The sequence below is a fragment of the Lutjanus erythropterus genome, chromosome 14 (assembly GCF_056507025.1).
Source record: "Lutjanus erythropterus isolate fLutEry1 chromosome 14, fLutEry1.hap2, whole genome shotgun sequence".
Taxonomy (NCBI): domain Eukaryota; kingdom Metazoa; phylum Chordata; class Actinopteri; order Lutjaniformes; family Lutjanidae; genus Lutjanus; species Lutjanus erythropterus.
In genome coordinates, this window is record NC_139330.1 from 36,427,430 (window position 1) to 36,445,000 (window position 17,571).

General features: G+C 38.0%; 2 protein-coding genes across 4 annotated transcripts in view; both read right to left on the bottom strand.

Annotated features, from left to right (window-relative positions):
- Positions 1-2,942, bottom strand: part of shtn1 (shootin 1) — a 49,156-nt gene extending 46,214 nt beyond the window's left edge. For all 3 annotated transcript variants that reach the window (XM_084736352.1, XM_084736351.1, XM_084736350.1), the window contains exon 1: positions 2,264-2,942. The gene's annotated coding sequence lies outside the window, so the exon portion shown is untranslated. The remainder of the gene's footprint in view (positions 1-2,263) is intronic.
- Positions 2,943-3,147: 205 nt separating this feature from the next.
- The window catches only part of atp6v1ba (ATPase, H+ transporting, lysosomal, V1 subunit B, member a), a 51,529-nt gene continuing 37,105 nt past the window's right edge, over positions 3,148-17,571 (bottom strand). Inside the window, exons 8-14 of the mRNA XM_084736353.1 lie at positions 16,806-16,903; positions 16,457-16,580; positions 12,495-12,645; positions 11,837-11,919; positions 10,613-10,717; positions 10,340-10,469; positions 3,148-3,689 (exon numbers count right to left, since the gene is read on the bottom strand). Coding sequence (XP_084592479.1) covers positions 3,547-3,689; positions 10,340-10,469; positions 10,613-10,717; positions 11,837-11,919; positions 12,495-12,645; positions 16,457-16,580; positions 16,806-16,903 — 834 coding nt within the window. The 3' untranslated portion in view covers positions 3,148-3,546. The remainder of the gene's footprint in view (positions 3,690-10,339; positions 10,470-10,612; positions 10,718-11,836; positions 11,920-12,494; positions 12,646-16,456; positions 16,581-16,805; positions 16,904-17,571) is intronic.

Sequence of the window (17,571 nt, forward strand, 5' to 3'; positions counted from 1 at the left end):
ATAAAGATCTGGTGTCACAGACGGAAATTATTGATAAATCAGAGTAAGACAGATTATTTATTTCAGGAAAAAAGGTACTGCAAGAAGTAGGAAGATAGTAGCTTTTGGTACTGTCATACTGGAATATATACCTGAATATAAATATTTGGGATTTATTCTTGTTGAGTTTATGACTTATGAAGCTGAAATTAAAGTCCTGGCAGACTCAATGGGAGAGCATCAGGGTCTGTTGTTAACACGTTTTAAATATGGACAGATCCTGGATATTCTACATACTCACAACTTTATGATACATGTGCCACCTCTATATTAGATAATGCTTCAGGGATATTAAAGGGCATTAAAGACTGTAAAGCAGCAGACTACATAGAGAACAGAGCTGCATGCTGTTCTTAAGGTGTTCAGAAGTTCTGTTTTCTCTGTTCAGGCTGATCTGGGTTGGATTCCTGGTTCAGTAAGGTGAAAATGTGAGATGAGAGACTGAAATCGTTTGCTTAATATGTCAGAAAACAGCGTCAATAAGAGGGTTTGTTTTAAGGAGAGTTTTAAGGTTTAAAGAAGCTGAGTCATAATACATGTACAGTAATAATGACCACAATCAGAAGACAGTTACTTGAGCCAAAATGGTTAAATTGCATTCTGTTAAAAACAGAATTATGATGATGTTACAGCAAATTTAACAAGGAGTCAAAGATCTTTAGTTGCAAAGCTGAGAGCAGGAATCCTCTGAACCTTGAAGTTGGCTGATTTAAAAACATGCAGGAGGACGACAGGTTGTGTGACTTGTGTGATTGAGGAGATGTTGATAATGAATCACATTTTCTTCTGTATTCTTCTCAATACCAATATTCAATGAAATGTCTGTTCAAAACCTAGAAATGTTCTGGTAGTCTGATGATGACAGAATGGAATGGTTGTTTAACTTTAGTGTTAATAAGTTGGATAATTTTGTGTTTTAAGCTTGGAAAAAGTGTCAGGACAGTTTATTGTTTAAGTGTGTGTCTCTAAATAATGGTGTCTTGTAAGCCTGTTTGGGCTGGGCTCATTGCTTGTGCATGACACAGTGATAAAAATTCATTCACTCATTTATAATTATTATGGTTTTAGAAGAAAGATCCATCAATAGAAGTTACTCCTGTGGTACAACTTACCCTATGGTAGAGGTAAAACGAGTGTGGAAGCTCAATTCAAATGTAGGTTCTCTGCATTTGAAAGGCGTTAGTCCATGGAACTGGTCTGCAAGTTTGTGCAAGTTCAAACTCCATGTTCTCATCAAAACCCTGATGAGCTTATTCTAGTCTGACAGAACCTGTTCTGGGAACATCTCCTTTACTTGTTTTGTTTATATATGTCTCCAGGGGCCGTCCTGTGTCCTTTGCCACAGACAGAGTAGACGTCCCCTGATACTTTAAACCTATGAGGAAGCTGATCCTCCATCCTTGTTTTTGTTTTGCCTCTTCAACTAGGTCTTATGTGTAGAATATCATAAAATAATACATACAAACCTGACTCTGCAGCCTGTTTAAATATCTGGGGATAAACTGAGACACTCGCTTTCACTGGCATATTTTACCCCACAGCCTCCGTTTTGACAAAACCGTTTCACTCAGTGCTTTGAATGCACAATTATACTGAGTTTCTGACCTTGTTTTGTAGCTGACACCAGTGGTTCCAAAACTTTATCTTAGATTAAACACCAACTATTTCCAGAATCAATTAATCAGTTTGAGTAACCTTCTAAAATTCTCTGATTTTAGTTTCTTAAATGTGAATATTTTCTGGTTTCTTTACTTCTCTCTGACAGTAAACTGAATATCTTGGGGTTGTGGACAAAACAAGACATTTGTAGACGTCATCTGGGACTTTGGCAAACACTGATCAATAGCTTCTGAAATTTAATGTCTCAAACAACAAATTGATTGCCAGATTGATCACTAGTTGAAAAATAGCCTGTGCGCTCCACCTGTTTTCAAATCTTTGGATCTATTTTTCAATTGACAAGATTGTGACAGCATTAATTAATCAATTTTCATTATTTTCTGACACTGTATATTGCAAACATACTCACATTTAATACTTTATAAATGAGAAATAAATACATTTCAGTTAACAGGACATCTAATTGGTTTTATTTCCTCTCATCAGGAAAGTGAACGGACATTTTAAACAACTGAATTATAAGAATATAATTAAGATGCTACTAAACATCTTCCATAGTCTTTTTATTTATTTGGTGACACAAAGAAAATCTCCTGTGACCCACCTGTGGGTCCCGACCCAGTGTTTGGGAATGACTGCTCTAGGCAAAGGACAGGATGGAACCTATGAGGAACAAGATATATGTTGATATGTAGGTGTATAAATGAGACTACAGTATATTTAATTTAATTTATTCATGGACACAAACTCACAAAACCATTATTGTTGCACAATAAAGAATTAGTTCCTGCAGACAGACGGGAATGTTTAATATTTTCTTATATACTTGCAAAACACAAATCAAACAGCAAAACACAAATAATGTAAACATCCACTGTGTTCATTCCAGAGCAGGTCGAGGAAGCAAGAGGGAAGAAAGAGTCAAAGGACACGTGGCCCAAGTTAGTCTGTTCACTGAGGCTCCTTTCCTCAGCGTGGTGACAAATCTGAGTAATAAACACTGACATGAAAAATACAGCAGTTGCCTATTATTAAACAATAATACATAGGCAGTGGATAAGAGAAGCACTTGACTATAAAATCACCCTCAGGTAAGTACCAATATGGTTTTTATATGTTTGGATTTATGATGTTCAGTTTGTGAAGCTGTGAGTTTGTGTTGTTCAGCAAATATTCATTCAAAGCGTGTCTTTTAGTTTAGAAAATGACAAGTTGAATCAATATTTGACAGTTCCTCTCTATGTATACATATATATATATCTATATATATATATCTATATATATATATATCTATATCTATATATCTATATACATACATATATACATACACACATATATATATATATATAGATATAGATATAGATATATATTTATTTATATGTCTATACACATCTTTCTTCAGTTGGAAACCTCTTGTTTTGGGCAGGGGATGGATATTACATAGTATTTATTTAAAACAAAAAAAAAACAAAAAAAAAAAAACAAGAGGGGGATCCAGCAGTAACACACCCCAATAAATAAGGACTGATTTATCATTTCAAGGATATGTTCACATTTTTGCAATCAACGGTAGACATGACAACTACAGACACTTTCCATACACAACTTGTGAACACAGATACGCTACAGTACATCTAGAGAGGGGGAAGATTATTGCCCTGTTCTCATCTAGGGGAGGGGAATTGGGGTGGGTTGATTCATGAGAAGAACTGGAGGAAATAAGAACATGAGGTGATGTTTGGGACGGGTGAAGGCTCGACAGCACGTGCCGCTGAGCCCTCGGAGATGCAGGGCTGCAGGGTGACATGAAAGAGAGGAATAAATAGAGGAGAGGATGGTGGGTAGAGAGGTGGGTGGGGCTAGAACCAGAGCATCCCTTAGTGTGCCTCAGTGACGGGCGGCAGACTCCCTGGGGTAGAACTCGGCCAGGGTGCTCTGAGGAATCCTCTTCAGCATCTCCTTGGGGAAGATTCGCAGCAGCTGCCAGCCGATGTCCAGAGTTTCATACACCGTCCTGTTGTCGTAGGGGCCTGAGGGAGACACAGGGGCCAACATATGGTGCTGTTAGATTCCAAACATAATACCAACTGGGCAAAGTGATGGAAAGAGTACTGCAAATCTGTACTCAAGTATAAGTACTGTTACAGTGCTAAAATATGACTTAATTACAAGTAAAAGCACAAAGTATTCTTCACAAAAACTACTCAGAGTAGAGTCACTTTTAACTGTTGATGTCACACTTGGTTGTGAACATGAATGTACTAAATATGAATATTTTCTAGTTTCTTTCCTTCTCTCTGACAGTAAACTGAATATCTTTGGGTTCTGAGTAAAACAAGACATTTGAGGACATCATCTTAGACTTTGGAAACAGTGATTGACATATTTCACCATTTTCTGACATTTTAAAAACAACGGCTATTAAACAATTAATTGAGAAAATAATCGAAAGGATTAATCGACTATGAAAACAATCATTTTCCCCTGACTCCTGGCTCTTAAAGTGTGCCAGAGTACTGCATCAGCTCAGGTACCTGTAGAGGTAACCCACAAAGAAGGTGTGTAATGGGTAAAAAATAGTTATATAAATTCATGGATACAGGTAAAAAATAAACAAATTGTGGGCAGACAGCTGGTTTTCCTAATTAATTCAAAATGAAAGTGATTGTGAGATATTTTTTACATTTAAAAAATACCTCACAATAACATCAAGTCTAATCAGCTGCCAGCATATTTTTTAAACTGTGAAAGCCAATGACACAACCTTTGACCCCCCATCTGGAAAAAGTATTCAGTTCAATTTTATTTGAATGCCATTAAATCATAAAGTTATCTCAGGCAGGCAATAGAGCAAGTCTAGACTGTACTCTTTATAAACCTAGTTGTTCCCACCAAGAGCAAGCACTGAGGTGACTGTGGTGAGGACAAACTTCCTTTAACAGACAGAAAATCTCAAGCAGATCCAGGATCATTATGAAAACAAAAACAGTGAGACATCATTGTCTGACATCCAAATAGATGGCAAAAAGGCAAAAAAGCCAGTGGACAATACCATATTGTGTGACTGTACATGTGTGTGTGTTTAATCATGGGTTCACTTTCAGGAAAAGGATAATAAAACATCTATTTTTCAAATGATTGAAGCAGAAAGACTTTCTGATTATCAAGAAAGGCTTTCTGGCAGAAAGCCTACAAGGCTAACTTGTCTCATATGCATGGCATGTCATTTGAGATGGAGGCAGGGTGGAGCTGTAAGATTCTGCCAATAGTTTCAGTATCCAATTGAGTAGAGAGGAGGATTAGTCACAAGCTCTTTTTCATAGCTGTCATTGGTTAAATCAGTGGTTCCCAAACTTGGGGGGTGCAGAGCCACTGCAGGGGGGACACAGAAGAGAAGGGGAGAAATAAAGAGTGGAACAAAGTTGAATGACTATTATCTATGTGGGGGGAATAAACAAATTAAAGGACCAGTGTGTAATAATTACAGGAATTTATGTACATAAATGAGATATATTATATATAAGTATGTTATTTATTATTATCAATCAACGTAAACTCATAATCTATATGTTCCCGTTACTTTAGAAATAGCCATTTATAGTTACATACTGTCGGGTCGCCTTACGGAGATCATCATCCTGCACCGTCTACGGCAGCGCAGAGCAGACAAACTGCACTAACAGTGAGTCTTGGGAAGCCCATGGCGACCTTACATAGACGCCGCAGCGTAAACACGGAAGTAGACGGGGAGGATAGACGCGGGTGATTGCTGGCAGACCATTTAGCGTTGTGAACCTTGACTGGCACAGTTTTGACAAATGGAGGATCATACATACACTGTACCAGAACAAAAAGCAGCGGACAGTGAATCCCCGTCATCCAAGAAGCGGAGACGCGAAGAAAGTAAACGCAAGCATGACAGGAAATGCGAATCAACATCGGCATAGCGTTTACACGATGGAAATCGCTGATGGAGGACAAACGTTTTCACAGTGACGCCAAGGTTGCCTGTTTTCTGCTGGACAGGTAATTCATCCTACACACATAATTGTAGTTTGTTGTGAGATAGCTTTCACTCACTATTTTGTCCGCTGACGGCCACCGTCTTCGTGGTGAGAGAGGGGCGGTGTCGGGGTAAATCCTCTTAGTTGCAATCTAAGGTTTGAATGTTAGATGCCACTGGAAATCACACACTTCTCCTTTAACTAGCATTTTTTAATCAGTTCCATCCCCCCAAACTTTTAACGACTGATCAAAAAATTTGGGGTGGTGGGGCTCAAACTTTTGAGCTTCTAAAAGGGGGGCATTCCAGAAAAAGTTAGAGAACCACTAGATTAAATAGTTGTAAAGCCTACAGCCTTCTATTTAAGTTTGGTGAATCATCAAAAATAGAAAAAATGGGATGTGTGTGTCATCACATGTGCTGTGCTGCTACTTGCCAAATACAGAGAAAGCACAACACATATAGTCAATCTGCTTGCTTTTCAAGGGCGACACACCAAGAGCTTTTATTGTGACAATAGCAAACTCTCAATTTGTTTGTGATATGATGTCCTCAATTTCTGATCGAGGCTTTAGCACAAGATTGAAAAATTTCATTTTCTTTTCTTTTGTCATGATCTGGTGAATATGTGGTAAGCAAGAACTACGTACCTACTAGGCTGAACTCATGTTGTTTTCTTTGGAATTTTATTTATTCCATTTTCTTTTTCTTATTTGTCCTTTGTTTTCTTTTTTTTTTCTTTTTCTTTTTCCTTGTTTGGTCACCATGTGTAGAAGTTGATCATTTCCTATTTTGATGCTGCTAAGCACACTGCTACTGCTGCTTTTAAATGGTTCAGAGCAGGTCCACTTCAGTGTGATATCATTAAAGTAGTTCTGGGCCAGGAGAGCAGCAGGTCAGCTTTGCCAGGACCTCTGTGGGTCCATTGTTCAGTTCACAGCCTGAAGTATTCCAACAACTACTGGATGGATTGCCATGAAATTTTGTACAGAAATCTCACATGTAGTTGCATCTGGCAGAGGGAGAGTATGTGAGTTCCAAAAGGAATTTCTTGTCAAATATTTCAAACTAAAGTTGCAAGAACTCTATTTTTGAGATCTATTACTTTCCAGATGTGTGAGATTTGTCTTAAAGGACAATTTCAACATTTTGAGAAATGAACATTTGCTTTTTTGACCAATATCTATCTCATGCAGTAGTAAGGATATGAGGAGGTTATGTTTCCAGTGCTGTTTGATGGCAGCAGGACTACTGATGAAGAACTGCTGGGTCATGGAAACAGACCCAATTCACAGGGCGGATGCACAAATTATTTTTCACTTTTGTTAACACTGCAAGATAGATCATTCTGTCTTGGTGCTCTCTGAGTGCCTTCCTAGTTTTAGGCTATTTGAATTTTATTTCATTTAATCGAAAAATTCAATATTCCATATCCTACACTATGTTCCCTGATTTTATTTGGCTTTTTACTGTTTTCACATGTTTTCTAATGCAGGCATCACCAAATGGTGGACCATTGTCTGGACCCAGACCAAGAGATGGTTCTGACTGGACATAAGGATGGGCATCGAGACCTGGTTCCACTTTAGAACCAGTTCCAAAATTACAATTCAATCAACATCATTAAGAAATTGCATTTTCAATTCCGCTATTGATTCCTATGCCAATTAAACTCATGAGTATGCATGCATTTTGGTCTGCACATACAGCTACTTTTTACACAAAAGGAGACACTATCTTTACTTCTTACAACGCATGTTATGCATTAGGAGGAATAATTGTCCCCGTCTCCAGCTGGACTGGTGAAATGGACAAGACCCCTCACTCATGGTGTCGACTGAAACGTCTCTAAACCAGCACAAAAATGACAGTTACAACATAAACCACCATTTTGTGAACAAACACATCACAAACAGTAACAAAAAAATGTATAAATAATGACATTACAAAGAGAAGGCTGACATCTCTACAGCCGACATCTCCAAAATTCTGCGAGTCACTACAATATAATATAGATGGATAAATAATGCTACAGGCCAGGGGAAAATGTCTATTGTTGATTTTGGGGTGAATTTAGAAATTTGATCAGGTTTAAACCTGACCAATTTTTAAATTAAATTCTTAATTAATCTCTGCCTGCAGGTCTGGTTCATCCATGCTGTGAACCCAGTGCTAGTCTTTGTGCTATATTATTGTTAGTTGGGTGGAAAAAAAATCTAAAAATATTTCTCTCTCTCTTTCCCATCTTGTCTTGTTATAATGACTATTCTGCTGTGGAATCCATCAGTGTTCAAAAGAGAAAACACAGCTCTGTATGTACAGTATCTCCCAAGAAGATTAAACCATCTCAACACTGAGCTTTCTTAAGAAAAGAGAGCTGAAGAAAATGGTCAGGTATGCGTCAGCGACAGAGAGGGAACCTATACAGATCAATATTTTCCAGGGACAAACGTAAACTCAGAAATACAGCATGAATGCCACTTCAACCACCATTTTTCAAAGCAATATACTATAATAGATGAGCAGAAATACTCAATAACCTGAAGCACTGCTCCTGCTGCTGGTTAGCTCCCTTGTTATTTGGGACCACCACTTTACATGTATTTTGATCAATTACCCCAGGAGTCAATGGGGACTACATGAGAGAAAGGCTAAACAAACAGTGCCTGCAGTGCCAACACATTTCTAGTAAAGGTCGTCTAAACTCACTCAGAAAACTGAATCCCACACAGGACTGCAAGTCCACTGATTGTCACTGTCACAGACCAGGTAAAGACAGCAGAGACACCTACTGACACACATCCCTCCACTCCCATATTAATTTACTGCTGAGCGGTTTGATTGGGGTATTTAAACCAAGGTTTCATTGCCACCTATGTGACAGCAAAGGACTGTCCGATGTGTTCTGGAGGTTTACACGTGGTTGAGAATAAAAGAGTTTTGGAAATCTTTTGCATCATGATTATAAGAAGAGACACTTTGATACTCTACAAGATCTGAAAATAATGGCGCATCACACACGACAGGATATTATTAAGATTACTGTACTAGAGGGAGCACAGTCTCACATGATCTCCAGAGGAGGCAGATGTAAACAAAATGGAGGTGACGTGGTGCAACAGTTTGCTGCAGTGAAAAGAAACTAAAACAGTTTAACGAGTCTGGAATGGAAACTGTTTTTGGGACACAGGATGTCTGATCCTCAACAAGAACTGGTGGTGAGATTTTAACATGTCTTTAAACGTTTTGATTATCTGTCAACAGTAGTATGCTAGCTAATGTTAGTGTCAAAGACTACAGTCTATTGTTGTTTGGCAACACCATGAGCCGTTCAGCTGTTTCGGTTTTATTGTCGACTTGTCTCTCTCTCACTGTCCATTTTAGTCCTGTTCAGAAACTACTCACATAATTATCCACATTTTAACTCCTAAACTATGGGGACAAGCTAGATGAGTCTGAGCAGGTTGGGAGGTTGAAGACTGGATCTGTAAGCCCCTCACATTACCATATAATCTGGGCCAAACATCAGACCAAGGTCCTACACCCAATCTCTACTCCAACTGTCAGGAGAGATGAATCGGAGGTAAAACTGCTGCAGTCTGAGCCCACCTCAAATCACTGAACTCACAGCTTGGGCTGCAGGAGACCAGGCAGTGTGCAAACATTTTTTGATATTTATTAGAAATGACAACTATTAATCAATGATTAATTGATTAATCAGTTGCTAAAAATTTGGTTGATCAAGTCATTTTTTTTTCTATTAAATAAAGATTTGAAAAATAATATAGAACATTTTTATAAGTGTCACATGTTGACTGATTAGGGGTGCCACAATTTCAATATTAAACAAAAGAAAAAAAAAAACAATCAAAATGGGCAAAACTGAATTGAACTGAAAGTAAATGCCTGCTTGCAGCATTCAGAGCAAGTCTGAAGAAAAAAACACTTCAAAGATGACACAGCATAGCTTTATCAGCCATTATATCACATCTGATACCCTATGGAGATTTCGAAAGGGCAAATGACAGCAGTCAGGTCCTAAAACCATTGATCTGTTGATCAGACTGGATACTTTAACAATGGCAAAGGCCCTTTAATGGACAAAAAATATGTCTACAGTGAAAAATTGAATTGAATTGTAAACTTAAAATTTAAAGTTAAATCAAATTGTGGATTTAGAGAATCATGACACCCCTATAACTGATATTCAAGTGTGAAGTATATGTTTAATTTGTGGGCATATATATTTCTGTATGTTTCATGAGCCACTGTATGTGATGCTGTCATGCTGCTGTGGAAATAAAACTTTGACTGAGGAGGAAAAAAAACATGCTGTATTCTTCGGAATAAGCTTTTTTTTTCCCATAGAACAATTAGTCAATTAATTAATTGTTAATGTTACCAATGATTGATTAAGAAAAGTGCTTACAATTTATAACCTTAGTATTTATTCTATAAACTTTGTTCAAATCGTGTACTTTGTGACCAACAGACCAATTTTATAGATAAAAGATTTTCAGTTTACAACTGTATCAAGAAAAAACACAGTTTGATGTTTTTGCCTGATGAATTGCTTAAAATATTAATCAATTATAGGTGGTTAATTGTGGAAGTGAGGACCCAAAACACAGCAATGAGATTAAAAGCTTAGAAATTGTTCCTTTAGTGTCTTCTTACCCTGAGCAATGAAGTTCTTCTCAAACTTTTGGAGGAACTCAAGGTAGAGCAGATCGTCAGAGGTGAGGGCCTCTTCTCCCACCACAGCCTTCATAGCCTGGACGTCCTTACCAATGGCATAACAGGCATACTGGAGACAATGAGACACACACGCACATTATCTAGTATCCCTGTCAATGCTTTAAGGTCTTCATTCAGACTTTATTCAGAGGGAAACATTATGTCCAGGTTACATGATGCAGTATTTAGGACCAATAGATGAAGATTTGTTACCAGCTGGTTAGAAACATCAGCATGGTCCTTCCTGGTCATCCCCTCTCCGATGGCCGACTTCATCAGACGAGACAGTGAGGGCAGCACATTGATGGGTGGGTAGATCTGAAAGACAATGATGAGATTGTTAGACTGTTAATGCAAAACTACTTCACTGTAACTACAGTGGTAACTAAACAAATAATGTAGTGAAAGGAACAGCCCAAATCTTTGCCTTTCATATGTGGACTCATTAGATAAGCCACAACTTTTTACTCTCTGTTGGTATTTTCAGTGAAGACACAATGAAAAGAGACTGACTGAGCTAACAAGCTTTGTGTAAGAGTGAATGGAACATTTTGACCAAGTGTTAAATTGTGCACATGTCAGGAAACACATGGCCTTGTGCCGAATATCACCTGGTAACATTTTGCTCCCCAAGCACCATTTTTAACAAGTCATTGTAGTTTGGTCCATTTATTAACATTCAACAGGAGAGGTGGGAATCACCAAAGGCTCCATGATACAATATCATCAAGATACACACATCAAGAGAAGATATTATTTCGATTTGAGTATTGCAATAATGTAAATTTCAATATATTACAATTTATTACCTTTTTTCAAATGCATATGTCCTCAAAGGAAAACTTTGTCAACATGTTATCAAAAAAGATAAAAAAATTATTATACTAGCGTGAAAAGGTTTAGTATTATAATAATAATAATAATTTATCTAATAAAAGATTGATACTTTGAGACCGTGTATTGATGCAATCTACATTTTTAAATTGATTCAATAATATTTCTATCAGATGTGTCTCAACCATAACATGTCAACTCTGTAGTTCTTCTAAATCAAAGAATAAGAACTATGCTTTGATGTATGAAGATGTGTATTTTGATTAACATTAATAGAACTGAGACACTTCAAAAAATAAAATGGCTGCTCACTACGACTATGCTGTGAAATGAAAACATGGAACATTTTGTCGACTGTCAGACGTCAACGATGTCAGATTTTCCATCTGAAGGAGCAGTTGTCAACACTGAATAAAAACTGTAATCACTGGGAGGTTGGTCTGTTACAAGGTTTAATAGTCCACAGCTTGATCTTTTAAAATCTATGTTCCAGCACAATTGAAGAGTAAATATCAAAATACTGTCATAAATAATCAATCCAACACATTTGAATCAAAGGCCCAAGTTGAGTGAATGTTGTTTTAAAAGGTGGCTGATAAATACCTGTCTGTTGTGCAGCTGTCTGTCAACGTAGACCTGACCCTCTGTGATGTATCCAGTCAGATCAGGAATTGGATGGGTGATGTCTGTTCGAGGCACACAAATGGATTTAGTCACAACATATCCACCTAATAATCTGGTATTTGTTACAACCTGCAGTACAAATAATGTAAACACTACATATAATGCTTCAGTTGGGTTTACAATCAAAGTAGAGATCAACTACAATTGGAGACACTACTTAAATCGCTCACTGATTTACAGGCATTAACATAATGTCAAACATAGGACAGAAATAGACAGAATTTCAGTTAGCTTCCCATTTTAAAGACCTTTACTCTTAATCAAGAGCCCTTGGGAACACCAGCAGTGTTTAGTAAAAGCAGACACAATCACCTCCCCGTGATGTTGTAATGGGGGACTCCTGTTCGACTAGATAGGAGTAGGCTCTTCATATGTGTTGCCATGGTAACCACAGGCATCAAAAATGTCTTCTCAGTCCATTTGAGATGCCAACTCCAGTAATTCAAACAATGACTTGCAGAGAGATTTAGCCATTTAAAGGCCAGAAAAATGTTTTGAATGCTTTGAATGCATAAAATATGTACGTTCAGAATTCATCTCTATGTCTCTGCTTTTGTTCTGTTGCTGCAGCTCTCACCATCATTGGGCATGGTGAGAATGGGGATCTGGGTGATGGAGCCGTTTCTGCCCTCCACTCGGCCAGCACGCTCATAGATGGTGGCCAGATCTGTGTACATGTAGCCAGGGAAGCCTCTACGGCCGGGCACCTCCTCTCGGGCAGCAGAGACCTACAGGTGAGGACGACACAAGAACAGCAAGAAGAGCTTATTAACATTCATTTACATCTGATTTCACTACATTTATGACATTTTACCCATTGCTGAACAAGCTGAAAATGTAAAAGACAAATAAAAAGAAGACACAATATTTTCACATCTAACAAGGTGAATTAAGGATTAATTTCACACATAAAACTAGGTAGGAGAAAAGTAGGAGACTTTTAATTTATTTTTGCAGTGCAATGATCCCTGAGTGTGTGACAGGTGCATCACAGGAAGGTGCAACTTTAAGACAAAGAGACACTCACGCAAACTTCTGCCGACATATTAAATATTACAAAAATATTTCCTTAATTCCCTTGAACTATTTAAACTATAAAGATGTTCACTGATGCATTGACATTTATTCTTTTTATTCAAACATTAAGGTCAATCTGTCAATCTTTTGACAATTTAATGGCGTTCAGGGATAGATAGTAAAGGATGATGTTCATTTTTCCAATTTTTTTGACTTTTTGGGTAAGTAAGGTTATATGAACACTTAGGCATCGCTGTATTATGATATAACTGGGTAACACGATATTAACAGCACTCATTTGCCACATTTCTTTGTTTTAGCAGATCTTTTAAGTCCACCAAAAATGACGGGTTTTCCTTTATGGATCTCTGAAATCAATCTCCAAACTCATGAAGTTCTTTTTTCTACTTTTTTTTCTTGCCTTATATGGTATTATCAGGGTGTTATTTATGCTAATTTACAAGTCTCATGCATGTGCACTCAGATATGCAAAGGCAGATCATTTACACAGTTATCTGAAGTTACGAGCATTTGCTGAATCTGGCATGGCATGTTTGTATGAACAAAAGTAAGAGACATTTGTGATAAGAATAAGAAAATGTTCTTGCATGAGGCCTATTGTCTTTAATTGATTTTTTAGACAAATGGTATAAAAAGAAAAGATTCTGTTGGTCGACTCCTTTTAAAGACCCTTCTGCAGCACTCTTGTTTAAAATTTAAAATGATTTTACAACCAAATGGAGGACGCACTATAGGAGAAATTCCTATGAACTCTAACTATGCCAGTGTAAACTGCATACCTGCACTGTTAGAATGGACAATTGGAGGCATAACAACAGTATATAAGAGTAGCAAGTGTCACTTCTCTATCTATGATTATTCACTACAAGTGACACCTTTCATATTTCACCCTGCATGCTTTTGTATAAAAGTCTTTATGTTTCCAACAGACCTGTAGGTTACAGTTGTTATACAGGGCAGTATGATTGCTTCATTTTCCAGTTCTACTAAGACTAGATCTCACTGTGCTTTTTTTCTATAATCTTCCTCATAAACAAAAAAAATCTACTAAATCCATTTAATGCTGGAGAGTCAAGTGATGCTAAAACTCCTTCAGTGTCTATCAGAAGAGGCAAACAGCTGGTTGGAAATGTTGCCATTCTGTTTTCACGCCCTTCACAGAAATGACCAAAAGCAAATCCTTGTTCATAAAGTCAAGTGAATTCAGAGCAATAGGGAAAGAAAATGCATCCCATTAATCTGAGGATTCAGAGGTTGATGGGCAGGCTAAACACTTGTGAACTGTAGATTCAATGCATAACTCAACCTTCGCACGTGAATGGGAACTAAAGTTAAATGTTAATGTCCTCCTGCGTCTTTGTATGTGCTGAAATACCCATCAAGCTGCCTGAGTCTTAGCTGACTATTGGTGCGGCGTACATGTGCCAAGGTTATGGACAGCGAATGCAAGAAGGGAAAACACATAAGCACATGCACCATTTAAAAACCTGCATTGTGCTGCCAGCACATTGAGACAGCAAACTGTACAACATAAAAGGATTATTACAGAGACACAAAGGAGTGAGTCGAGAGGGCCTGACTCCTCACCACCAGGAGAAAGGTGGGCAGTGGGAGGGGGAACCGGGAGGGAGACCATTTCCTTTTAAAGCCACGTGGACAATAATGAAGTTAAGGTATTTCCTACAAGAATGAAGGACACATTATCCTCCCTTTCAGCAAGGAGCACAAGACTTAAGTGAGTCTATCACCTTTGTGCTAATGCTGCAGAGAATTTACATTGTCAATACAACACAGTTCAAATGAAGCTACACGGTCTGGTGCTTCAACTGGAGTCTCCACAGAGGATTCAGGATACTACACCCACGATACTGAAGATACTGGACATGTGCTCATTAAACACTACTATAAATGAACACAACAATGACAGTGAGAAAGATACACTTATTAGTTCTAGTGATCACATAAAGCAGAGTACACAAAGTCTATAAAAAGAACAAAAACAACACTGAATGTATCCTACTTACAAGTACCGTGTGTGTATCACAGTCTGATATAGGAAGCTGCAATGCTGTGATCACAAACTTGATGCAAATTCAACCAATCCCTGAGAATCCTGCATGACCTTATAGTTTTGTCCAATCACACTGCAACTTTTCCACTATTTCCACTATTTGACCAATCCCAGTAGCTTTCCAAGTTCCATCACCCATCCCCAGCCACAAGCTCTTTACGACACTCCCCTCCGACAGGGGGCTGCAGTACATCAGGACCAAAACTTCACACCACAAGAGGAGTTTCTTCCCATCTACTACTGTCCTAACTATCCTAATCAACAAGGCCTGTGACTCCCACTGACACTGTCCCCCCACCCTCTTATACATTACATTAACATAATTATCAGACATCTGACTCTATCTTGCACATAATTTCTTACATAAATCTGCACAGCTCCTTCATCTATTTAAATAACTGTATTTCCAGCTCTGTGTTTGTTGTTTGGGACCAACATGCCCCAGCAAATTCCTTCTCAGTGAAAACCTACTTGGCAATAAAACTATTATTCACATTTTTTTTTTTTTGTATTTTTAGTTTTTTCATATTATCATGGTTACTATGCACTTTTATATTTTATGATTTTGTGCATGCTGTTTTGACTGAGTTTGAACTCCAAAAAGACTTTGCTTCTTTGTGGATTAGCCCCCAAGGGCACTTCTTCATTTAGGCTACAAATCAATATTTTTGTTTTTGTAATCCTGGGTCTTTTTTGTAAAGTTTCTTGGAAGATTCAGAGCAGCGTGCAGTTTTTTTTTTAATTTTCCTGGAACAAACTGCCTTTTATTTTTAATGTATCATACAAAAAATTTGCAACTTTTTTTTTGCAATTTTCAGGTGCTCCAGTAATTTCACTGCAAAAAACTGCTTGAAAACTGTAAAAGCTGCTTTGAAATCAGGCATTTTAGACTGTGAAAATTCCCCCCAAAAAATTCTCAAAATTCTGGAGGGATTCATACTGATCAGCCACAACATTAAAACCACTGACAGGTGGAATTAATAACACTGATCTCCTCATTTCTGATGAGCACAAGAACTGGACCAGTGGGACGTTCTGGAACAACAAGTCCGATCCAACTTACAGGACTTAAAGGATCTGCTGCTGACATCTTGGTGCCAGAGAGAACAGGACACCTTCAGAGGTCTTGTTGAGTCCAGGCAGGTGGTTTTAATGTTGTGGCTGTATATCGTATTCCTCTGCATGTTCTCCAAAAACCATTAAAAACACATGAATCACTGGGATTGGGATTTATGTCTTCATAAGCAACCAAAAGGCTTTCGGCTGAGAGCCACAGACAGGATAGAAAGGACTGGTGCCTTCTTTCTAAATGAACTTCACGTGACAAAAGTTTATTTTGCTTACACATTCAGCCATCTCCACTAGTGGATCTTGTGAGAATTATGAACAGAGTAACCAATATGTCTAAAGCAGATGAGTTGCAGCCATACCTCTCTCAGAGCCTCAGCATAGGAGCTCATATCAGTCAGGATGACCAGGACATGCTTCTCACACTGGTAGGCCAGGTACTCTGCTGAAGTCAGCGCCAGACGAGGGGTGATGATACGCTCAATGCTGATTGGTCACAGAAAAAGTATGTTATTCTGCTGTGTACATAAAAATTTGAGGTCTGAAAAAAACCCTCTAAAATCCATTCTAGGCACTGTCTCGTTTTACCCTGAGAATGTTAAGTCACTAAACATAAGAGTCTGTTTATAGAACAAAAAAGAAACAAACAAAAACACTGGGATTAGCTGGTACTGGTTTCACATGTTGAGATCATTTGTGACTGAATCTTACGTGGGATCATTGGCCAGATTCAGGAAAAGGCAGACGTTGTCCATAGAGCCATTTTCCTCAAAATCAGACTTGAAGAAGCGGGCAGTTTCCATGTTGACCTGAGAGACAAATGATACAAGTTAATGATACTGAAGCACCTTTCACATATCAAATAAATTGCTGTTACTACAAAGGATTTAAAACTGTGGCGTATGCCACCACGGGCGGGGGAGGGGGGTACTACTACCATCACTTATTAAATATTTTTCAGTGTCATGACAGTTGAGTTGTAGCAGTCTGCATATCCGTGAGCATACAAGTACCTACTCGGATTGGCAATACCAAATTTTACCACTAGGTCTGGCATGTAACTAAGCCAACATCCTGTATGAACATGATGGAAGCCAATGAATGAGAGTGGAGTTGCATGTCACCTTCCTGCAAATGTTTACACAATAAAACTAAGGGTTTCTGTCCACTTTTAATGTGAAACAGGTACAGGAAGTGTAGTTTGTATTAACTGTGTAGCGCAGCAACAGGGCAAACGTGTGCAGATCAAAACAAGACTTACCTTTTGATCTGCTACGTTTATGGCTGTGCTGACAAACTATAGCTATCTAGTTACCTCACTAACAACATGCTTACAACATGATGCTGTGGAAATAAAAATGATTGATGGGAAAAAATTAATTGGTTTTGTTTGGTAAAATTTTAAAGATTTTGTGACTGTGATTAATCAATTAATTAATCGCTAGCTGACAGCTGACAATTTGCAACCCTATTTCTG